This window comes from Nomascus leucogenys, chromosome 12, assembly GCF_006542625.1.
Source record: "Nomascus leucogenys isolate Asia chromosome 12, Asia_NLE_v1, whole genome shotgun sequence".
NCBI classification, from domain to species: Eukaryota; Metazoa; Chordata; class Mammalia; order Primates; family Hylobatidae; genus Nomascus; species Nomascus leucogenys.
In genome coordinates, this window is record NC_044392.1 from 99,388,737 (window position 1) to 99,414,980 (window position 26,244).

The window sequence follows — 26,244 nt, forward strand, 5'->3', positions numbered from 1 at the left end:
ACTGATAGGCAATATTGGTATTCATTCATTTACTCAACAAACATTCTTGAGCATCTAGCTTTAGATGTTAGGGTTATAGCAGTGAACAAAATAAAACGAAAAGCCCCTGCTTTCATGGAGCTAACATTTTGGTAGTGATGGAAGATTCTAAACAAATAAACATGTAACGTATCAGGTTGAATGGCCAGGATAAGAGTTTATCTTCTGAGTTACTCAATTCACATCCCAAAATGATCTTCATTTTTTTTCTTAAGAGTTTCTGTGTACACAGATGAGACTGGGTAATGACTTGGTCTGGATTTTGCCTTTAGGAAAAGAATGGAAAATTTGCTTTCTCTTTTCAAGCATCTGGACTGGGGCTTATTCTATTTCTCCTAAGTGAGATATTTCCTGAAATAATAACAGCCTCACTTTATTCTCTTGTTGAAGAGCTATAAAGTGCCTAGGAAGGATCAGAAACAAAGTTGTATTTTAAGAGGACAATAACTAGGATAGTTTAGGATGGAAAAACAAGAACCATTAGGTCTTTATGTATGAGGTCCTCCAGTGTGAAGAATGCAAACTAATATGCTCCACTCTGAGCAATGGAATCGATTGATATCAAAACACAAGGATTTTAATAGACAACAAAATATACTGGCAGAAGGATTACTAGACACTGGACTGAACTGTGTTACTAGGAAAGAAGTTGTGCAATCTCCTCTGTGAATCTCAGAACAAAGCAGACATAACCTGTCTGCACACTTAATCTTTTCTTGCAGGCAGATTGTTTGGAATTTCATTCTGTGATAATACGACTATTCCCTCTCTATTGTTTTAGACCTATGATCATATTTAAAAATTTATTTTACTGTTTACATATCCCTTCCATAACATTGATCACTCCATTTGAATTCTAAGTCTATGCTGTTAACCACATCATAATACTGTCAACTCAGAAAGTTAGAGAGGGATTAGGACCCAGGTCTTCTGCCTCCTACGTGAGCCAGTGCTACTGAAGACCACCTATTCTGAGGCCTGCCTCATATTTAAAAGCCAACAGAAATCCATCTGGTGCCAAATTTCTTCCTTCAGAAAATGACTAAGTGTGGCTCATGCGTAGTTAATAAAAATTGCAGCTGAGATGAGACTGAGTTATCTGTCATACCCTGGTCCCTCTTTTACTAATCAGTTGTGAGAAACGTTTCAAAATCAGAAAGCAGCAGCTAAGAAATATGAGATACTCAGACTTCTTGAGGCAATTAGAGACTAAAGAGCAGAAGGCAAATCAGTCTTCCTGCCTTGACAGTCTTAAAATACACACTGAAAGTAGACTTTGGAGTTATACTATTTGTGACAGATTTTGACCATAACACATTTTCTAAGAGGAAATAAAAATTACTCACTTCAGGATATGCGTTCCACCCTCGTATCAGCAGAGATGATATGGGCTTGGGAATGGAATAGCCAATGGGAGGTCTGATGTGGTGGTAAGCCATGTCTGCTGCCGCAGCCGCTGCAAACCAAATGGTCATGTCAGTTTTGAAATTCACATGTTTATTTCAAGAAACAAATGAAGACACACACACACAAAAAGGCATTAAAAATCAATCTGAGCAACATCAGCAGAGATTCAAAGAGACCTCTAGGCTTTTTTCCCCCAATGGTCTAAAGAAAGTGATGGATAATTTGATATTATAAATTTATCTTTATAATTGCTCTTCATTTGGTTTCAGACTCAATAAATAGCACAGGGCATTTATAAGGAGTGAAGGAATATGCAAGGAGCAAGTAGTTTTGTTTGTCTGAAGTATAGGGTATGTACATGATATTATAAGAAGTAAAGCTTGAAAGGCAGATTAAACAAGACTGTATAATGCCGTAAATCCCAGGCTAAAGAGCTTATATTGTATGTAGTAAACATGGAATACCACTGAAATTTGCACTTCTGATAGCACCTGTATCATGTGAGCAAAGTAGATTTTTTAAAGCTTAAATCCTATTACTGGTTACAAGGTTGTTGGGATTTTAATTTTTAATATTTATAAAGTAGTTATTATTTTTAAAACTCTCTTGGACACTTCAAATCCTTATTTTAGCTAACAATACTCATTGATTGAAGTCTGTTGTGTTACCTGCCTGCATGGATTTCTGAATATTGTTCATCTCAAAGTCTGCATCACTGTGTTGTGATTCTTAGAACTTCACTGTAGATTCCTGATTGCTAAATATTTCCTGTTCTGCAACTAATGATTTCTATACTCCCTTAGAAACCAAGCTTGTCGCTACTTTGACTGAATGCATTTTGTATCAGGCATCATGGTAGATAACTACATAAACTCCTTTAATCCTCCTAACCACCATGTAAAGTAGGTGTTGTTGTTGTTATGTGTAGAACTAGTTTTTAATTTATAAACATTTTACATGTAACTAATAGTTGGTGCAGTCTTTTGTTTCAAAATCCATGCTCTCTTTAGCACACATTATAATGAAAATACTCTGTAATCAACACATGATGCCCTGTTTATTCCTCACAAAAATTGCTCTGCATCAGTGAGATGATAAAGTTCCAGGACATTGCTGCTTCCTGTCTTTTAGATTGTGGTGTTGTAAGCATCTGTCTATATCTTAATGACTTTTGAGATATAAGCCACAACAACTACCTCTACTCTACCAAAATTTACTCCCATCAGATTCTGTTTATCCATGCACTTTCAGTAGGTCTAGTGAAATTATATGCAATGTGATTTGATCAACACTTTGCTTTATGGATTATTCTGAATGATTACCTAATTTTGCCAATTGTAAATTAATAACTTCTTTGTGGAAGTTTAAAAAATTAAGAGAATTAGAAGGAATAAATGTTATCATTTAGAAGAAACCATTGTTAAAATATTTCACATATTTCTTATATATTCTTTACATCATTGACCTTATGTCAATATACAATTACGTAATTCTTTTTCTCTAAATATTAAAGAATTAATCTAAGCAATCAAGCATTTTCTCATGTTATTAACACTCTACGTTAACATATTTTAATGACTCTGCATTTAGTTTTTAATCATTTCCCAATTTTAGGTTTTTCCAAATTTGGGTGTAAACACTTCAAAGAATATCTTTTCAACATGAGTTGCCAGATTTCATAGATTATTCATTTATGATATTTTGAGGAGTGAAAACGATGTGCCAAAGGCATAACTACTTTAAAGACTTCAGTACAACAATTATTGTAACAGTTGTACTAAATTTATACTCTCAACAGCATGTGTGTGAGGGTTATCAATACATCTGCACCAGAATTAGGTTTTCTCATTTTATAAAACATGTTACTAATTTCAGAGGTAAATATATCCACTCATTTTTTTGTTTAGATTGTGTTCTTATCAAATATGTCACTACTTATCAAATGTGTCTTCTGTGTCACAAAAAATTAGGCATTTTGGAGTACTTTCACTGGTTACTCTTGACTTTTTTTTTTTTCTCGAGACAGAGTCTCACTGTGTCACCCAGGCTGGAGTGCAGTGGCGTGATCTGGGCTCACTGCAGCTTCTGCCTCCCGGGTTCAAGTGATTCTCCTGCCTCAGCCTCCCAAATAGCTGGGACTACAGGCACGTGCCACCACCCCCAGCTAATTTTTTGTATTTTTGGCAGAGATGGGATTTCACTGTGTTAGTAGGATGGTCTTGATCTCCTGACCTCGTGATCCTCCTGCCTCGGCTTCCCAAAGTGCTGGGATTACAGGCATGAGCCCTTGCTGGGCCACTCTTGACTATTTTTAAATTATTTCTGGAATGAGGTAAATCAAGAAGCAAACAAACTGATGCTTAGCAATCATTGATCTTCTAACTCTACTTCGTTACCTTATGATCATTTGGATATTGTTGAGCTGGTGTAGCTATAAGTACATAAGCCAGTATGGTGAGCACATTTAAAATAGTTGTGCATAGTCTAATGGGTGGGAGGGACTAGTCATAAAATGAGTTAAACTCAGATGCAGGTGCCAACCATCCCCCTTTGAAACTCTTTGAGATTCTGGTATCAAAAATAGAGAGTTACTTGTTTGCTTCTTGGCAGTGTGTCTGGAAAATCAGTTTAAGATGAATGATATTTAATTCTTCATTATTCAAAGTAGATTCTGCAAAGTCTTGGCATCTCCTCCCCTTTGCTTTAAGCACTCTTGGCAGTGATGCTACTCATTAGTGCCTCCACCAGAAAGTGGGCAATGTAACATGAGGGGGTCATGAAACTGAAATTTGTCACCTTGAGATTGTTTTGTCAGTCTTGCCTAAGCAGCCATACTACACTAACATCTGGGAAATTTTCTGGTATTACAGATTCAGGAAGGAGATTGTCAGCCCATTAACCAAATTTTTACCTTGATCGCTACAAAAAATATGTTAGAGGATTTATGTAGATGTTGGTTTCTACTTTAAAGAGTGAGACTTTGCCATTAAAGGAGAATAAAGCTAAATTTAAAAATATTAATAACTATTTATTGAGCAGCTATTATTTTTCAACACTATCCTGAAATATTTATCAATAGTTTAGTAAAAATAATAATCTAGATCTAGAGTAGGAGTATCCAATAGAACTTTTTACACTGATAAAAATGTTCTTGTAATCCCAGCACTTTGGGGGGCCGAGGCGGCAGATCACGAGGTCAGGAGATTGAGACCATCCTGGCTAACACGGTGAAACCGCATTATCTACTAAAAACACAAAAAATTAGCTGGACGTGGTGGCAGGTGCCTGTAGTCCCAGCTACTTGAGGCAGGAAAATCACTTGAATCTGGGAGGCAGAGGTTGCTGTGAGTCGAGATCGTGCCACCGCACTCCAGACTGAGTGACAGAGCAAGACTCCGTCTCAAAAAAAAAAAAAGTTCTACGTTGTTAAATATGATAGCATAAAGTTACAGAGCACTTAAAATGTGGCTAGTGTGACTGATAAATGGAGTTCTTGTTTAATTTTATTTAATATAAATTTAAATAGTCATGGTAAGTGGCTTTCATATTAAACAACATAATTCTAGAGCATAGCTTGCACTCTCGTTATCCTGAAAAACAAGACTTGAGTTGAGCACAGTATTGTGAGTCAGCCGCAGAATCTATATAACCATGGTGTCAATTTGTGGATTCAACTTCTCCCTTGTTTGTCGATCCTTTATCAAGAAAAGAAAAGACACGAACTGAGATTGTCTATGTTGTTTCTCAAAAGTGATAGACCAGTGAAAAGCTACAGGACAGACATTCAACACAACATGTGATAACCTCATTCATGTATTCATTTGTCAAAATGTACTGACTATTTTACGTAAGTGATAATAAACCAAAAATAATCTGGTGTTATTTTTTTCAATGAAAATTGGTAAATGAATAAATAAGAAATCAGTGAATGACTAGTTTTTTTCACTGCATTTTATGGTTCAGTCGTTAATTGTAAAATGTGATTCCTTTTGCCTGGAATGTTCTCCCCTACCTCTTTTTCCTTCATAACATCTACTGTCATTTAGGTCTTATCTTTGATTGACTTTTCCTGGGTACGCTTCCTATGTACTTCCATAACAACCTGTACTATCATAACATGTATTATACTTAATTGCCTCTTTATTTGTCTACCTGTGCATATAGATCATAAATGCCTTGAGGTCAGGGACTGTGTCTTTTCACCATTGTATCTTCTGTGCCTAGCACAGTACTTGGCTATTAATAGGTATTCAAAAGGTATGCATTATTTCCCTTAGGATAATGGCCTCCAGCTACATCCATGTTGCTGCAATGGACATTATTTTGTTCTTTTTATGGCCATATAGTATTCTATGGTGTATATGTACCACATTTTCCTTATCCAATCCTCTGTTGATGTGCACCTAAGTTGATTCCATGTCTTTGCTACTGTGAACAGTAGAGGTCATTATCCAAGGGGAATTAATGCAGGACCAGAAAACCAAATAACACATGTTCTCACCTATAAGTGGGAGCTAAAACTTGGGTACACATGGACATAAAGATGAGAACACTAGACACTGCAGACTACTAGAGGAGGAAGGGAGAGAGAGGGGCAAGTTGAAAAACTACCTATTGGGTACTATGCTCACTGCCTGATGATGAGATCCATAACCCAAACCTGAGCATCACAATATACCCATGTAACAAACATGCACATGTACCCCCTTAATCTAAAATAGAAGTTGAATAATAATAAACAGTTTAAAAAGGTAGGCACTAAAAGTGTTATTTAACTGGAACTCATATAAATTCTGGTATATAGGACTCAGTAACATTTATTGAATAAATGAATGAAGATGATAGCTCAACAGCAATAAATATCTTATTCATTATTATGTTTAGAGAACAGGGCACAATGCCTAGCCATCAAGAAACACTGTAGAATGAATATAATGTTTAGTTTAATTCTAGATGACAACATGAGCAGATAAATTACTGAAATCTAGTGGCAAATTTAAACAATAATATTATCTTTCATTCAAAAATATGGGAGGAGGTGCTTCAATAAATTGAAGCAGAGTGACATAATAAGAAGTAGCTTTACCAAGGAAATCTGGAGGTCTAATTTTCAGTCTGGCTTTGCTGTAAACTCTCTGGGAGATACTAATTAAACCAATTTGCCTCATGAGCATTAATTTTGCTTAATGTAAGATGAAGCAGGGAAGACAGAGTATAATGGTGGCAAACATGGGCTTTGAAGACACAGAACCTGAGTATTTAAGTCTTGACTGCCCTCTTACTAGCATGTGACATTGAGCAAATGTCTTATCCTAAAAGAACTTAACCCACAGGTTACTAAAACTAAATTAGATAATATACATAGAGCTTCAGGCACATTGTTGGCTCTCAACAAGTGTAGCTGCGTTGTTGTTGCTATTATCATCATCTGCACATCTAAGAGTCTTACCAATTCTTTTTGGTTTGAACCTAGAGAACTAGATATAAAAAACATAATTGTATGTTTTCTGTTTTGTTTAGAACACCAGTCACCTTAGGTCATTTTTAGGTTCTCTTTGGGTATGAATACCAAGTAAAATATTACATTGAGTTACTGCAAATTTTAAGGCTACAACCTATCTCACTGGTCATAAGGCTCAGCTCATAACGCAATAGGATTATGCAGAGAGAATGACTGTGCAGCTCTCCATGACAACCTTAATTATCTATACCCCACTTACGGATAAGTTAGTATTAGATTCTCAATCCCTAAAGTAACCTTTCACTGTCTTCTGTTTTATAAAATTAAATTTAGAAACTCATATTAAAAAGATTAAAAAGAGAGCAATATGCTACAATATTTTGTTAGTAAGTTTTGACCAATATAAAATTGCCAGAAGTATCTTAATTTTTCAACTTTGATTGTGTTTATGTGTGTTCTGAAAAGTATAATTGATTCTACTTCATTGTTTTTTAATGGGCAGGGCTGTGGTGAGACAAAGCAAATGTGTTCTACAATCCCAGCAAGAGCTAAGACACATTCTTTGTTAAACTGACACTTTTCAATGATGTATCACCAGAGTGTATAGCATCTGAGAGAGACCATGAGATTGCAATCTTGAGATTGCACTAAGAATGGCTTAATTTTTTAAAACACATCCCATTCTCATTACATACTGTCAGAAGAATAGATTAATTTGCTCCATTGTCTGTTCTCATTGCAAACTTTGTCAGTGTAATGAAATATTGGAATGTTAATATCAGCTATATTCATAGAAATATCTCCATCTATTGGACTGATTTAATCTTTCCAGTGATCTGTGCGGTGATTTGTTGGCTCTACTCTTTTTAGTGATAAACTGATAAGGATTAGCACAATAAACATAAGATTTCAGAACTTTAGCTCTCTCCTATTTTCCTGTTGCTTGTCAAAGAACAGTCCACATCATCAGTGTGTTTATATCCTTTGAAGTTATTATATCCAGAATGCTTTAGGGTCCAAATAATATGTGGAAACAGACATAATCATCTAATATTTAAGGAGGGGTAGTAAACTCAAATGGCTACCAATATGAGGCCTATTGTATATCTGTGTCTTTAAATGTACTTTAATTCATATTTTTAAATACCATATGTGACATAAAAAAAGTCTGCAAGCCATATTTGGTTCCTGGAATTCCAGTTTGCAACTCTGAGTTAAAGTCTCAATATGAAGTCTCACCAAAACCTGCCTAGAAAAAATTGGCTGATGTTCTTAAATTACTGCTATATCCTAGACTACTAAGAGCCTGGCATTAAGGAATCCCAGGACACAGAGTTAAATCTCTTTGTGAACCAGCTGGCATCACACAGGAAAACAAAAAGAAAACAAGAGACTCTCTTCTTTGGGCCCAGACTATAATTTGAAAGTGATCCACAAATCTGGGTACCTGGTTATAAGGAAATGGGAATGGATATAATACATACTGATGGATTAATTCATCTCAGCTTTCTTCTTTAGTTGATCATGATGTGTCAGAGGAGACAAGCCCAGGAGAGAAATGAAATCTGGGAAGCAGGTGTTGATTTCTTTCTCTAAAATGTATTGAGGACAGCTCTTATTTGCCAGGTTGTGCCAGCTTCTTTTCATCTTGCCTGGTTCTTCTCTGTTTGGCTTCACCCCTTGGCTCCTTCTCCTCCTAATCTGATCATTTCCCTCATAAATCTGCTCCTTTTCTTTTATCCATCATTATGATGGTTAAGCCAGGAGCCTGGAAGTCTTTCTTGACCTCGTCATTTCCCTTGTGCTCCCACCTCAATCCATTGGGAAGTCCTATTAAAATCTCCCTAAACCAATATCTCCTTCCTCTTTCAAAGCTACTGCTTCAGTTAACGTAATACATATTTCTTCTAGATGAACTGATTTCCCTGCCTCCAGTTTTGAATTTCTCCAATCCAGCCTTTGCTTTGTTACAAGAGGAGCATTCTAAAATAATAGCAAGAGTTGTTCTATATTCCTTTTTAAAACTTTGCAGTGACCTCCATTGATGACCCACACAAGGCCTGTGATAGTTCATTTAATGTGTCAGCTTGACTGGGCTAAGAGATACCCAGATAGCTGGTAAACTGTTATTTCTAGTGTGTCTGTGAGGGTGCTTCTTGACGAGATTAGCATTTGAGTCATAGACTGAGTGTAAAAGATTCACCCTCACCAATGTGAGCAGGCATCATCCAATGCCTTGAGGGCCCCAATAGAATGAGAAGGCAGAGGAAGGGTGAATTAGCTCTCTTTTCTGGGGCTGTGACATGTATCTTCTCCTGATCCCAGATATCAGCACTTCAGATCCTTGGTCCTTCAGACTCTGGAACTTACAGTGGTGACTCTCCTGATTCTCAGGACTTTGAACTCACACTGAATTATATCACTGACTTTCTGGGTTCTCTGGTTAGTGGACAGCATATTGTGGGATTTCTTCGTCTTCATAATCATATGAGTCAATTCCCACAATAAATCACCTCTTATACATATAAGTAGATATATTCCACTTGTTCTGCTTCTCTGGAGAACCCTGACTTGTACAAGGACCTTCAACATCTGGTTCCAGTTTTACATTTATAGTCTGTGTTGTTTGACTGATGTCCTTGTATTCTCTGATTCATCCCTACTGAACTATCTGTGGATTTCTCAGCCCTCTGGACCTTGCTGATACAGCTTTCTGCTAGATCATCTTCCTCACTTCTTCATAGTTTACCTATTTAATTAGTAGTCATCAAAAGGTGCATTCAGGCATCATCTGTTCTAAGAATCCTTCCCTGATATCCTTTTACTTCCTCCAGTTTGGGTAAAAGGCCCTTCCAGAGAGCATCCTTAGCCCTCTGTGCTTCTCTCTAGTTGAGACTTACTCTGCTGATCTTGCTTCTGTCACTCATTCTCTATACTATGAGTAGTTTGATGGCCTGGTCAGTGACCTATTCCTCTTTATTTTCTGCTTACTATGGCACAGTTCCTGGCCCAGAAAGAAAGAAGTCAATGGTGGCCTCAAGATAATAATAATAATAATAATAGCTAACATTTATTGAGTGCTTATTATTATCAACCACTGCTCTAACCTTTTGAAGTAGGTCTTATTATTATGTCCATTTTTTAAAATAAATGAATGCTTGTGAGGATGCAAAGAAAGGGCAACTCTCATACACTGTTGGTGGGAATGTTAATTAGTACAGTCACTGTGATGGAGAACAGCATGGAGGTTTCTCAAAAAACTAACAATCGTACTACCATATTATCCAGCAATCTCACTGCCAGGTATATATCCAAAAGAGAGGAAATCAGTATATCTAAGGGATAGCTGCACTCCCATGTTTACTGCAGCACAATTCACAATAGTAAAGATTTTGAATCAGCCTAAATGTACATCAATAGATAAATGGATAAAGAAAATGTGGTACATATTCACAAGGAATATTATTCAGACATAAAAAGAATGAAATCCTATCATTTGCAGCAACATGGATGGAACTGGAAGCCATTATGTGAAGTGAAATAAGCCAGGCACAGAAAGACAAATCTCACGTGTTCTCGTTCATATGTGGGAGCTTAAAAAAAATGAACTCATGGAGATAGAAAGTCGAATGATAGTTACCAGAGGCTGGGAAGGGTAGTGGGGAAGATGAGATAAAGTGGAAATGGTTAATAGATACAAAAATACAGTTAGATAAAATGAATAAGATCTAGTATTCAGTAACATAATGGAGTGACTATAGTTAACAATAATTTATTGTATGTTTTAAAACAACTAAAGAATGGAATTAGAATGTCCCTAATCCAAAGAAATGACAAATGCTTAAGTCAGATATCCCAATTATTCTGGTTTGATCATTACACATTTTATGCCTGAATCAAAACATCACATGTACCCCATAAATATGTACAACTATTATGTATCCGTAATAACATAAAAGAAATAATTAAGAATAAAAAATAATAAACTAAGGTATAGGTAGGTTAAATAAATTGCACAAGGTCGCAAGACACATGCCAATTCTCTTTAGCCCCTACAGTGTTAGCCTGAAAAATATTTTCTTTAAAATATTGAATTAATTGCCAACATTAAAATATGTATCGATTTCTTAATTAACGAGCAGAAATTAGTTGATATGGTCAGCGTGGGTATACCTACATTCCTGCTCAGCACTGTTTGGCTGGAGCATGAGTCAGAGCACGTGATTTCTTATTCATCACACTGTTCCGTCTTGAGCATCTGCATGCTTCCCATGGTCCTGTGGGCATTTGATCTTTTTGATTTGAACTTTAAGGTGGTGGATGTGATGGTTTTTCAGTTTTCCTAAACCTGAGATTACAGGTTAATTTGAACATGTGAGATGCAAAAGAGACCCTAACTTCAAGATTTTCTGAATGTATACCTATCACTTATGTAGGAGTCAATGCTAATATTGGTGTTCTTTGTTTATATTTTTCCCAGAAGGTAGTCTGCTGTTAAATCCAGAAGGATGGGTCCTGTATAATGCTGCTACTGCCATAATTGATAATGCCGTCCCACTTGGCAGTCACGGATTCGTTCCTCATGGTAAATGGCTACTATGTAGCTTATATTGAATCTGATGCTTCACATAATTTATTGCTGAACATATGCTAGATTGCCTAACCACTGCAATGATATTAGACATCTTGTTTCTTGATTCATGGTAACTGTCCAACTTTGAAAAATTCAGCATCTATCATAAACAAACTCTCTTTCCAATAAAGTACTACACATTTTAATATCTGGGATATTGGAATAAAGATGCTCTTAGGCAAGACTTTCAACTTTTTATTAAATAATATTCTCCCTCTAAAATGGGTAACTATTTCTGGGGTCCATGAACTAAAACCTCAGGGCCATCTTTACCCTTTTTAACTATTTAGTTTATAATCAGCAAAGTCTAATGAAGTAGAGAAAATTACAAAACTGTGAGTAAAATGCAATAAATACAATGATAAATGGTGACTTGGGATAAGGAGGAAATTGCACTTAACTTGATATTGGAGAATTAAGAAAGATTTTTGGAAAGAAATTATATTTAGACTAAGACCTAAAAAAATTTGGAGTTGGTGGAATGAAAAGTGGAGAAGAGTGTCTCTGACAAAGAGACTAATGTGCACAAAGGCATGGAGGTGAGAGGACACATGCTGGGGAAATGAAAGTTTCCTGTGGTTGGGATGACTCTGGATGACAGGCTGCATGTGGTGAAATGGCTGGGGAGGCAGTCAGGGACATAATCATAAGGGGCTTTGAAGATTGTTTTAAGACATTCTGTTTTTATCTTAAGAGCAAAAGAAAAACACTGGGGATTTTAAGTCAGAGAAGTGCTATGTTCAACTTTGCATTTTTAGATAGCTAAATCTAGTGATTGGTGGAAAAAAGATGATGAGCAAAGCTGAAGACAGGATACTATTTAAGATAATGTGCAGTATTCGACATGTGAAATCAGAAGTAGCATTGGAGATGGAGATAACTGGATGGATCTGAGAGATAAACTGTAGAACTGAAAATAGGAAAATAATTTTAAAAAGATAGAAGGAGAAATAAAACGAAAAGAGGAGTCAAGGATGACTTTGAAGTTTCTACATGGGCCACCTAGAGAACGACAGTGCCACTGAAGCACAGAATCAAAGGGAGCCTTGACCTTGTATTACACTTTTTCCTAATCTTGCACCTTACAGTTACAGAGAGTTTGCAATTTATAAAGTGTGGTCACAAACATCATCTCATTGAATGCTCACGGTAATTTTCGTGGTAGTCATCATTAATTGCATTTACTGAGGAAACAGAACTTGTGAAAAGGCCCAGAGGTCAGATGAAATGTAACATACTGAGAGTGCAGAAAGTGAACTGGTGTTAGTAATGTGAGAGGTACAGAATCAGGGAGAGTTTTACAGGACATAGTAAGAATTTTGAGACTTAATCCTAAGAATATGGGAAGCCATACAATAATTTTAAGCAACGGTAATGTATCAGGTTTATGTTTTTAAAATATTATTTCAGTGGATGTTTAGAGATTGGAGAGGAAAAGAAAACAAAAATAAACCAAGAAAGAACAGTCAAAAACAATTTCAGAAATTCAAATGATAAAGCTGGCAGTTTGCACTAGGGTGATGGCGGAGGAAACATTTTGAGAAACAGACAAATTTGAGGTATATATCTTACCACTTCAATTCAACATTGTACTGGAGGTCCCTGACTGTTCAAAAAGGCAAAGAAAGACAGAAAGACAGACAGACAGACAGACAGAAAGAAAGAAAGAAAGAAAGAAAGAAAGAAAGAAAGAAAGAAAGAGAAAGAAAGGAAAATTCTTTATTAACAGATGACATAATTATTTATGTAGAAATCCCAAAGAAAGTACAAAAAAGGGAACTAGGATGGATAAGTAAATTTAATAAGTTTGTGGGGTGCTAGATTGTAATAAAAAATTATTATATTTCTATATATTAATAGTAGCAAAAAATTGGACATTGATTCATTTTATTTTATTAAGTTCTCGGGAAACATGTGCAGGATGTGCAGGTTTGTTACATAAGTAAACATGTACCACGGTGGTTTGCTGCACCTATCAACCCATCACCTAGGTATTAAGCACAGCATGCATTAGCTATTTTTCCTGGTGCTTTCCCTCCCCCTGCCTTCCCCAACAGGCCCCAGTATGCATTGTTCCCTTCCCTGTGTCCATGTGTTCTCACTGTTTAGCTTTTGCTTATAATTGAGAACATGTGGTGTTTGGCTTTCTGTTCCTGTGTTAGTTTTCTGAGGATAATGGCTGCCAGCTCCATCCATGTCCCTGCAAAGGACATGATCTCATTCCTTTTTATGGCAGCATAATATTCCATGGTGTATATGTACCACATTTTCCTTATCCAATCTATAATTGACAGGCTTGTGGGTTGATTCCGTCTGTTTGCTATTGTGAATAGTGCTGCACTGAACACAAGCATGCATGTATCTTTATAATAGAATGATTTATATTCTTTTGGGTATATACCCAGTAATGCGATTACTGGGTCAAATGATATTTCTGGTTCTAGGCCTTTGAGGAATCACCACATTGTCTTCCACGATGGTTGAACCAATTTACATACCCACCATCAGTGTAAAAGCATTCCTATTTCTCCACAGCCTCACCGGCATCTATTGTTTCTTGACTTTATATTAATAATCGCCATTCTGACTGGCATGAAATGGTGTCTCACTGTGGTTTTGATTTCCGTTTCTCTAATGATCGGTGATGTTGAGCTTTTTTTTGTTTGTTTGTTGGCCGCACAAATGTCTTATTTTGGGACTGTCTGTTCATGTCCTTTGCCAACTGTTTAATGTTTTTTTTTTTCTCATGTAAATTCGTTTAAGTTCGTTGTAGATTGTGGGTATTAGACCTTTTTCAGATAGGTAATAAACATTTTCTCCTATTTGGTAGATTGTCTGTTCACTCTGATGATAGCTTCTTTTGCTGCAGAAGTTCTTTAGTTTAATTAGATCACATTTGTCAATTTTTGCTTTTGCTGCATTGCTTCTGACATTTTTGTCATAAAATCTTTGTCTATGCCTATGTCCTGAATGGTCTTGCCTAGATTTTCTTTTAGGGTTTTTATAGTTTTGGGTTTTACATTTAAGTCTTTAATCCATCTGGAGTTAATTTTTGTATAATGTATAAGGAAGGAGTCCAGCTTCAGTTTTCTGCATATGGCTAGCCAGTTCTCCCAGCACAATTTATTAAATAGGGTTCCCCATTGCTTGTTTTTGTTAGGTTTGTCAAAGATCAGATGGTTATAGATGTGTAAATGTGTGGTCTTATTTCTGAGTTCTTTGTTCTCTTCCATTGGTCTATGTGTCTTTTTTTTTTTTTTCCAGTACCATGATGTTTTGGCTATGTAGTCTTGTAGTGTAGTTTGAAGTTGGGTACCATGATGCCTCCAGCTTTTTTTTTTTTTTTTTTTTTTTTTGCTTAGGATTGTCTTGGCTATATGGGCTCTTTTTTGGTTCCATATGAATTTAAATTTTTTTTCTAATTCTGTGAAGAATGTCAATAGTTATTTAATGGTAATAGCATTGAATCTATAAATTACTTTGGGCAGTGTGGCTATTTTCATGATGTTGATTCTTTCTCTCCATGAGCATGGAATGTTTTTCCATTTGTTTGTGTCCTCTCATTTCTTTGAGCAGTGGTTTGTAGTTCTCCTTGAAGAGGTCCTTCACTTTCCTTGTTAGTTGTATTCCTAGGTTTTTTCTTTCTCTCTGTAGCAATTGTGAGTGAGAGGTTCATTCACAATTTGCCTCTCTTCTTATCTATTGTTGGTGTATAGGAATGCTTGTGATTTTTGCACATTGATTTGTATCCTGTGACTTTACTGACACTGCTTAAAGCTTAATAGGTTTTTGGACTGAGACAATGTGGTCTTCTTGACATAAGATCATGTCATCTGCAAACAGAGACAGTGTGACTTTCTCTCTTCCTATTTGAATATGCTTAACTTCTTTCACTTGTTCTGATTGTCCTGCCCAGAACTTCAAACACTATGTTGAATAGGAGTAGTGAGAGAGGACATCCTTGTCTTGTGCCAGTTTTCAAGGGGAATGCTTCCAGCTTTTGCCCATTCAGTATGATATTGGCTGTGGGTTTGTCATAAATGGCTCTTATTATTTTGAGGTATGTTCCATCAATACCTAGTTTACTGAGAATTTTTAACATGAAAGGATGTTGAATTGTATCAAAGACCTTTTCTGCATCTATTGAGATAATCATGAGGTTTTTGTCTTTAGTTCTGTTTATGTGATGAATTATGTTTATTGATTTGCATATGCTGAACCAGCCTTACATGGTGGGGATGAAGCCAACTTGATTGTGGTAGATAAGCTTTTTGATGTGCTGCTGGATTTGGTTTGCCAGTATTTTATTGAGAATTTTTGCATCAATGTTCATGAGGGATATTGGTCTGAAGTTTTCTTTTTTTGTTGTATCACTGCCAGGTTTTGGTATCAGGATGATGCTGGTCTCATAATATGAGTTAGAGAGGAGTCCTTCCTTTCAATTGTTTGGAATAGTTTCAGAAAAAATGGTACCAGCTCCTCTTTGTACCTCAGGTAGAATTCAGTTGTAAATCCGTCTGGTCCTGGGCTTTTTTTGGTTGGTAGGCTATTTATTATTGCCTCAATTTCAGAACTTATTATTGGTCTATTCATGGAAGCAACTTCTTCCTGGTTCAGTCTTGCGGGGGTGTACATATCCAGGTATTTATCCATTTCTTCTAGATTTTCTAGTTTATTTGCATAGAGGTGTTTATAGTACTCTATGGTGGTTTTTTGTATTTCTGTGGAGTCAGAAGTATATCCTCTTTATCATTTTTTATTATGCCTATTTGATTATTCTCTTTTCTTCTTTATTGGTCTAGCTAGTGGTCTATCTATTTTACTAATTTTTTCAAAAAACCACCTCCTGGATTCATTGATTTTCTGAAAGGTTTTTTGTGTCTCTATATCCTTCGGTTCACTCTGATGTTGGTTATTTCTTTTCTTCTGCTAGCTTTGGTGGTTGTTTTCTCTCGGTTCTCCAGTTCTTTTTGTTGTAATGTTAGGATGTGAATTTGAGATCTTTCTAGCTTTTTGATGTGGGCATTTAGTGCTATAAATTTATCTCAACACTGCTTTAGCTGCATCTCAGAGATTCTGGTATGTTGTCTCTTTGTTCTCATTGGTTTCAAATAACTTCTTGATCTCTGCCTTAATTTCATTTTTTTACCCAGGATTCATTCAGAAGCAGGTTTTGAATTTTCATGTAGTTGTGTGACTTTTAGTGAGTTTCTTAATCTTAAATTCTAATTTGATTGTGCTGTGGCCTTAGAGACTGTTTGTTATGATTTCAGTTGTTTTGCATTGGCTTAGGAGTGTTTTACTTCCAATTAGGACATTGATATTTTTAAGAGTAACATTTATAATACATCAAGAGATAGAGGTAATACAAAAAATAGATGGAGATAAGTATAATAAAAATATGCAAGGTTTGTATGCTAAAATATGTAACAAATTATGTAATGTATGAAATTTAAGAAGACCTGAGTGAAGATAGAGATAAACTATGTTTATTGAGCAGAAGACTAACACGGTTACGATGTTCATTCTTCCCAAATTGATCTAATAATTCAATGCAATTGAATCAAATTCCAACAAGCTTTTTATAGGAATATAGACAAGCTGATTCTAAAATTTATATGGAAAAGCAAAAAAATCTAAATGGCCAGGGCCTTTTTAACAAAGAAGAACAAAGTTGGAGGATTCACATTACTTAATTTCACGACTTACTATAATATAGTAAGATAGTGTGGTATTGATTTAAGGGTAGACACATGATCAATGAAACAGAATAGAGTTGGAAATAAGTGCATACATATATGGTCAACTGATTTTTGAAAAATGTACCAAAATAATTTAATAAGAAAGGATAGTATTTTTGAAAAATTATGGCAGAAGAATTGGACATCTGTATTAAAAAAACAAATGAACAAACCAAAGAATAACAAATTCAACCCAAACTGGGTACTTTAAAAAAATAAGAACTCAAAATAGATCTTATAAATATAAAACCTAAACCTGTAAGACTTCTACAAAAAAATAGGAGGAAGTTTTTATGGCTTTGAGTAAGGCAAAAATATTTTTAGATAGGATACAAATTGATTTAAAATTTTGGTAAGATGGATTTCATTGACATTAAAAACATCTGCTCTCTTTGAAAGACATTGCTGAGAATACAAAAAGACAAGCCAGAGATTACAGGAAAATCCCTGCAAAACATGTAGCAGATAAAGTACTTCTCCCTATAATCTAAGAACTCTTACAACTAAATGATGAGACTATTTAAACAAACATTTCACAGAAGAAATATGGATATCAAATAAGCGCATAAAGTGTCAATATTTCTAGTCATCAGTGAAATGTAAATATCACAATGATGTTCCATGTACCCCCACTCAAATGGCTAATATATACATATATATTTAAAAATAAACAATTCAAAGCGCTGGCAAGGATGTGAAACAACTGAAATTCTCACCGACTACTGTTGGAAATTCATAATGGTACAGACACCTTGGAAAAACTCTTATTATAACATGTAGCAATCCATCTGTTACTCATTTATCCAATGGAAGCAAAAACAACCACACAAAAGCCTCAATTATTTGAGCGGATTTATTCTTAATAGCCCTAAAATGAGAAGAACTCAAATGGTCATGAACTTCTGTATGCATAAACAAATCATGGCACATCTATGATATGAAATATTACATAGTAGTGAAAAAGAATAAATTACTGATAAATGAAGCAACATGATTCCATTTATATGACTTTGGTATACAGGCAAGCTTATCGGGACAGAAATGAGCTCACTGGTTGCCATGGGCTGGAGGTGTGAGAAGTGGATTGATTCCAAACAGGCACTGGGAACTTTTTGGAGTGATGGAAATGTTCTACATCTTGATTGCAGTTGTGGTTATACAGCTGTATATATTTGTTAAAACTCATTGAAGTGTTAACCTAGAAAGGCAGATTTTACTGCATATATATTATGCCTAAATAAACCCTATTTTTAAAAAGACTATTGCAGTGGTTTAAAGGAAAGATGGCTTGGGCTAGGATGGTGGTGGATGATAGTAAGTGGTAGAGAAACCCATGTATTAGAATGTAAAATAAACAGGGCCAGGTTAATGGAGTGACACAGGGGATGAAGCAAAAGGAGTTGTATTTCTTTCTTATGAAAAAACACCACAGTCCCTCTAAAATTATAATCAATTTTCTGTATATCCATCAATCTTACCAGGATGCACACTCTAAGAAGTGGAGAGAAGGAAGGACATCAGAACAAGACCTTACAAATGGCAATGTTGGTCCAGCTCAAAATAGAGTCCACACATCCACACTACAATAAGGGCTAAGTCTAATTTAAAACTACAGAAAATATGTAGAGAAAAATTAGGACAATTACATCATCATTATGCTTAACAAACTATGCACAGAGCACATAACCTATGAAAAGCACTCTGCTATGCAGAGTGTAATTAAAAGACCATACGGTAACTTGGGGAAAAAAAAACTCCAAAATGGAGTATGAGATGAGATGTGGCTTCCTCTCTGTACATGAGTACTCATAAATATTTTGATCTTGGTCAAGACTTTTAACTTGCTAAAAGGGATGTTTAAGTAACATCTCTTTTGACTTTATCCTTCTTATATATTGTTATAGGGTGGCCATTAGGAGATTACAATATAATTATTTAAAATTACTTATGATTACATTTGACAACTACTTTACAAGTGTGCTAAGTTTTAGGGATGCAAAGTCCTTAAGGAGATTTGTCCTAGTGTGACAAGATATGAAAGCAATCCAAATGCAATTAAGAGATAGATGCAAATGAAGTTTACTTTAAACCTAAAATATGTGTGTATTTTACCTGTGATTAGATTCCTCACCTTCACTTTCTACATGTAAGCAAAGCATAACGTGTATCATCAATGAAAGCCAGACTCACTGCATGCCCCATTTTTAGAATGTATCCATATATATATATATATGCATATAATACAAAAATGTTAGGAAAACCCATCTTCTTTTTTATGATGTGAGATAAGCAGAGAGCAGCCCTAATAGGTTATTTCTGTGTTACTACTTTCTTATCCCTATATACATGTTAAAAGGGCAATTCTAAAATCTCATCCCAAAAAATAAATATCACATTGTCCACCTTATTTGCCCTCACATGCCACATGATCATAGTTATTTGCCTGTTTTATTAACAATCAATAAATCAAGTCCCAAACTTAAATAAAATATACCTGCATTTCTGTGTGTCTGGGTCTGAAATCACAGGTAAGTCATTAAATTTTCTGGGTTGGGCACACACCTTAAAACAACTTAAGATTGTTTGCTTACCTCCTTTTTTGCCATCTCACTGAGACTAATCATTTTGTGAAAAAAAAAAATTTCTTGAAGTTATAAACATCCAGTGAACTTTGTAAAACAGGAAAAGTTCAACTGCAGTGTGTCTTACCTGGCTTGAGATGAGCAAATGGAATTTCGCCAGTGAGAATTTCCCACAGACACAGAGCGTAGCTGAAGACGTCTGCTTTGATGGTGTACCGAGTGCACTGCGTGAACACCTCAGGAGCCATCCAACGGAGGTTCTGCACATCAAGAAACATCCACAAGCCATTTACCAAGTGTTGGGTTCTTCCGCTGCAGAGTAGCATTCTTCTTAGTGAGAATTTGCTGTGTTCTCCTGATGCTCTCAAAAGGCATAAATATAAATTAACATCCATACATATTGCCCTCAATGTGTGCAATAAACATGTTTATACATACACAGTGTGTTTACTGTGGCTGTTCAGTTCCTCAAAGGGCATTTTTTAATCATTGGAAGATCATAAAGTTCATAATTCTTCCTAAAACATCACACCAGTAATTAATCATCAAGGAAGTCTGCCTCTTATACAATGAGAGGCAGCATTATTTTTTTAAAATCTATAAACATCTTTCTCCCTTAGAAGCCTTACAAGGTTCAGAATAGCCAACCATGGATTCATCCAGGGACCCTATGTCTCCCTGGGAGTGAATCACACACTGTGGGAGGCACCTCCTTCAAGTCTTCAGGTTGTAATTTAGGAAGTTACTAAATTAGGCCCATAAACAGTGTGCTCATGGCTGAGGAGAGAAATGGCTCCAGAGGAGTGCCCAGAATATTCCTATGAAGTAGATTTATCACTGGCTGGATCAGGTCTGTCTTACTTTCTCTGCCCAGATGTGCTATTTATGAATGCTGTTGTGCAATATTCCAGAAAGGAAGCCCATAAAATATTACAAGTCCCTCCGTACAAAGTTCTAGCCTCTGTTTCGATGACATTATTTACATTCTTTTCATTTGTGATTTCACATTTTTCAGTTAAAAAAATTAGTTTCCATTCTGGGATGCAAATGCATAAATTTGGTTGATTTCTAGTTTAGGGCGCAGAACACTGGATTTAGAGTTAGGAGATGAAAATTCTAGTTCTGTCTCTACCACTTACTGAACAGCTCTGGGAAAGTGTCATGTTTCCTGGATTTCAGATTCCTCAAGGACAAAACAGAGGAGCCACACCCTCCCAGTTCTAAATCCCCGTGGCACCTTATCTTATTAATAAACTTTGCTAAACACTTTTAAATGTCCATCGAAGGAAACCATTATTCTTTTATCACTCTTAGCAAAATCTTGTGTGTAGTGTTGGCTGCTAATTCTTTTGAAATGTCTGCCTTATTTTGAAACCATGCATAGTTACAGCTTTCCAATAATATCTTTATTCTTATCATGGTGCTCATATGTAATTCTTCTACATGAGCTTCCACATTCCAAAGAGCCTCCATTTTTATAGCAGATTATGCATTGTGTCACAACATTGTATATGTGGGAGCAGGTACACAGTATGCCCGTTTTTGCACAGAGGGGTCATAGAGTGATTAGATAACATACATAAAGCCACATAACTAATGAGAAACAAAACAGCTTTCAAAATAAATTTCAAATTAACTCTCTCATTCTAGCCGCACAGTCTTTAAGCACAGCACTAATTTATTTATTTATTAGTGCTGTGCTTAAAGACTGTGCGGCTAGAATGAGAGAGTTAATATTATTTGCTGTTGGTTAAATTCAATTTAATTACATTCAACAAAAGTTTATTTAGTTGGAGGGTCTCAACTACCTGCTTTTTAGAATTATATGGGGGAATTTTTAAAAGATGCAGGGACTCAAGATCAATCTTAGGCCAATAAAATCGTAATTTCTGGGGATCAGATTCAGGCACTATGCTTAAGATAAGTTTCTAAACTTATTTTAATGTGCACCTAGGGTTGAGGACCACTAATTTAGCTGCCTCTATGTTCCATGTCTGGGATGAGCTTTGTGTCCTGCCAAAAGATCACTTATTGTTCCCACCTCCCTTACCTCATAAACTGCCACTTTCCTCCTTGCTCACCTCACTCCAGCCACGTTAGCTTTGAACACACCAAGAACTCTCCTGCCGCAGGACGTCTGGACTTACTATTGCCCCCACCTGCAAAGCTCTCCCCCCCATGTAGATTCCTCCCATGGCAGGCCTCTTATTAAATGTTAACTTTTTCCTTCATCCTATCTAAATGGCATCTTCATCACTCTCCATTTATTTACTCTGCTTTTATTTTTCTTCATAACACTCATCACTGCCTGAGATATATTTTGTTAATTTGTCCAGGATTTATTCCCTTCCAGTAGAATATTAGCTCCATAGGAATGAGAACTTAGTTGATATTGCAAAGAATGAACAAGAAGAGAGGATTGTGTTAGAAGCCTATTGTGATACTAGTCCAGAAAAGAAATGATGAGAATCTGAACTGAAGCAGCAGGAAATGAGAGGTTTAAGAGGTTAAGATGAACTTAAAGAAGAAAAGAAAGAGACATCCAGAAAAGGTGACTGAGTGTAAGTAGAAGCAGGAAAGGGAAGGAATGAAAAATTACTCCAGGCTTAGGTAATTAGTTATCACAAGTAGTCCAGAAAGAGACATCTACTTTTTTTCAGGGGGAGGGATTGGGGAGAGTGAAGGAGACAGCAGGTAATGAATTTAATTGCAGACATTTTGAGTACAATTATCCTTGCTTCAGTTATTATAATTTATATTTTACTTAAACATTAATACTTGGATATACCACTTATTACATTACAATGTTAAAGTGGAGACCGATGAATAGTTAATAGATGCTGATGAACTACTAATTTTATGGTGAGTTCCCTATTAAATGTTAACTTTACTATAAGTAGTTAGGTGATCTAAATGTGAAAAGATCCATGCCCACCACGTTCTTTTCAGTTACATTTGAAACATATTCTGTATTATTTTATCCATAATGTTTTCCAAATATATATCTTATCTATTTCTCTAGTAGAGCCTTGAGATAGTTATTTTGACAGCTTACTAAAAATAATAACATAAGCCATTATCCTGACACTGAGACAATGAAATTTCTTCCAATTAAAACTGCTCTCATCTTACGTCCTCTCGTGCTGAGTTTACACATTTTAATTGGTTTATAATTATAGGAAACACAAGCAGCAGCAAACCCCAGGTTGTTTTGTCATGTTGTCTTCATCCAGAGACTGTAGAAATCTTGATTCTGAGGGAAAGAGAAAATAAATCACGTCAAAGGAAATATCTTAAAACCAAGGTTAAAGATCACAGTTAAAAAATTTTGAAACCTCAAGAAACTTCTGTCTTATTCAAATTCTCACTTCCCTTCTCTTGGCTGGAGATAACAAAGAAGAAAAACTAGAAATAAATGACAGAGTTTCAAAATGTAGGGTCATTGAAATTTTCATGATTTAGGGTAGGATAGCTGACAGTGTTCAGTGTAGTATAGCTGTCAGTGTTCAGTGTTCAGTTTCATGGTACAATATCAGGCGCCAACTAGGAACAAAGTAAAACAGGATGCCATTTGGGGTATTAGTCATGGAAATCTCACCTCCAAAATCTGCCACCACAGCATGCCCGTCCTCATAGAGAAGAATATTGTGACTGTAAAAAAAAAAAAAAAAAAAAGTAGACATTGAGTAAGCTTTGCTATGTCTTAATCTAATTGGCCCCTCAAAGAAGAGGACCATAGACATCATTTGTTTGCCCTAAAGACTAAATGGGCCCCAAAGGGCTAAATCAAATTTTTTAAGTTTTGCTGATTAAAAATAGCTATTTATAAAACGTAATTATGTTTATACTTTATCTAATGTTGAATGTATAAAGAATTCCTACTTTAGACAAACCCTCTAAATTTGTCAAAAAGACCCATCAGCTGAAGATCAGTTTTTCAGCTCCTTGAGGCTCATTTGCTAACACAATTGTGGTTACAAGGAAAGAGTGAAAAGCATCATGGGCCTATTAGAGTCAGAGCAAGAGAACCAGCTTGCTGGAACCCTAGGCACAAGGACAGTTCAAGAGAAGGGCTGAAATGAATGTAGCAAAAGGATTCTCTATGGAAAATGCCATGATCAATACATTCTAGATACAATCTCAGCACAAAAGAGTGTTTTGAGATCTGTGAAATGATGCCAACTAAACCACTTTTTAAGATTTTGAGGAGAATAGCATAAAGGTCACCAAAGTCCCCCTTCAGCCAAGAATTCAAGTTAGATTAAAAAGAGTGTCAGAGGAGATCTTAAATGTTCTCACAACACACACAAAAAGGTAGCCATATGAGGTGATAGATATGTTAATTAGCCTGATTATGGTAATCATTTCACAATGTATACATATGTCACATCACCTTGTGCATCATATGTATAACTTTTATTTGTTAATTGTACCTCAATAAGGTGTGAAAAAAGAGTGTCCTTTTTAAGAAGCAAATCAAAGCTGAGATAGTCCAAAGAGAGCTTACTCTTCCCCAAAATTAGTAAATTTAATTGTGGACTATCTTACAGACATGCATATGATAGTCCAAGATTGTCTTTGAATGCTTCTAACCATATGTCTTTAATGCCCATTTTACATTTGGCTTGTAAATGAGTCATTTCAGTATTAGGAGATTGCCACTGGATTTTTTTAGTGCATATGGGCTATATTATATTTATTTTATAACAAATTACACAATATTCCTTTATCCTTAATTATTTTGCTTCATGGTCAAAACAAGAAAAGTACCACTATTTCTTAATCTGGAGTGAGTCCAATATGATATTGAATCACTTTATATAATTGCTTTCCCGCCTTGACTTGACCTTTATAAAAAAGTTACTTTTGAACTTCTCTTGTAATTGCTACTGATTTTATCTTTGGAGCGTAAATAATCTTCTTTTAAATTACAGAAAATCTAAAATACGTTAAAATCCTTTTTCTTGTAGTAGCGCAGTGTAGAAGTATTCCAGGATGTCAAACAAAACAAGGACCTCCAAGATGATGTCTTTAACCACAAATTACTAATTAATACACATGATGAGAATGAGACTGTCCTGTCAGAGAACTCTACAGAACCAGGAGCTCTCTGGAAGTTGAAATGCAACAAGAAAATGCAACTCTACATGCTGTACTGCTAGATAGAGTGGGTTAAGAAAGGGATTAGCTTTGAAGTGGGCTTTGAAGAACAGTCAGTTAGTAAGTGTATAAATATGTGCTGAGACTTTATCATGTGCCAAGAAAATTTCTGTATACTGGGATATAGTGGTGAACAAGACAGGCAAAGACTGAATTTATACGGTAGTGTAAAGGAGATGAGGCTGGAAGAGACAAAGGGGAAATGAATTCTAGATTGGGGAAAGATCTTCGCAAAGGGCAAGAATTGGGAGCGTGTGTAGTATGCAATAGGAATTATACTAAAAATGTACTTACTAAATCAGAGAGTGCATGCTAAAAAATAATGAGGGAATATTTGGGTTAAAGTGGTGTTGAATTGCTAGGGAATTTGAAATTAGAGAACAATTCTGGACTTGATGCGGGATGTCAGAAGGTACTAGTACAGGTTTTTATGCATATGTTTTAATGCTCTGAAATCACAGACTGGTATTTCCGAATAATTTTAGAATGCAGTTACCAAATGACTAAAGTGCTAAGATACAGTAGAAAAAAGAAAGCAGTAGAGTGGATCCATCAAAACATCTGAGAGCAGTTCATATCTGGGAGCCTATATCTGGGAGCAGTTTAAATATTAGAGACTAAAAGACAACCACAACAACAATAAAAACAAAGATAACCTCCAAAATTCTAGCTTGGCCTTCTAACTACAAAGCAATAATATACACAGTGAGAAAGAGCCATACAACCAGAAAACCTGGCAACTTTTATGAATAAAACAGTGGCTTACTTGGGAGTCTGTGGAACTTGAGTCAGAGTTATGCTTGGCAAGATTAGACCCACCTGATAAACAACTATAACATTTATCACATTGAAGTCACATTCAAAATGAACTCTTATGTTTAAAAAACAGTAACAAGTCAAACAAAACAAAGGATGCAGTGAGAGTTTAGTAACACAGGACAATGCGAGTTCATAGCAATAAATGGGTCTAAATGTCAAAAGGATGCTATGAAAGTGACTTTGCAGAATGAGAGCAACTTAGCAAGTGCTAGAATAAAGTGAAAGTTTCTATTCACTTCAAGATAGTCTTGGATTTGTCCACTCCTTCTCTAACCACTCAGTAATAATGAAAACTAAATTGTAATACCATCTCTAAGATTCTTTCACTCATTTTTTCCACTTCGAAGTAAGCTGTGCTTCCTACATGGAGTGAAATTCATGAAGGGGGGCAGGTAGGGTTGA

General features: G+C 35.7%; 1 protein-coding gene across 1 annotated transcript in view; it reads right to left on the bottom strand.

Annotated features, from left to right (window-relative positions):
• The window catches only part of LOC100592286 (serine/threonine-protein kinase TNNI3K), a 338,808-nt gene that overhangs the window by 77,904 nt on the left and 234,660 nt on the right, over positions 1-26,244 (bottom strand). The window contains 4 exon segments of the mRNA XM_030825185.1: positions 1,386-1,495; positions 19,991-20,123; positions 23,064-23,116; positions 23,462-23,514. Coding sequence (XP_030681045.1) covers positions 1,386-1,495; positions 19,991-20,123; positions 23,064-23,116; positions 23,462-23,514 — 349 coding nt within the window.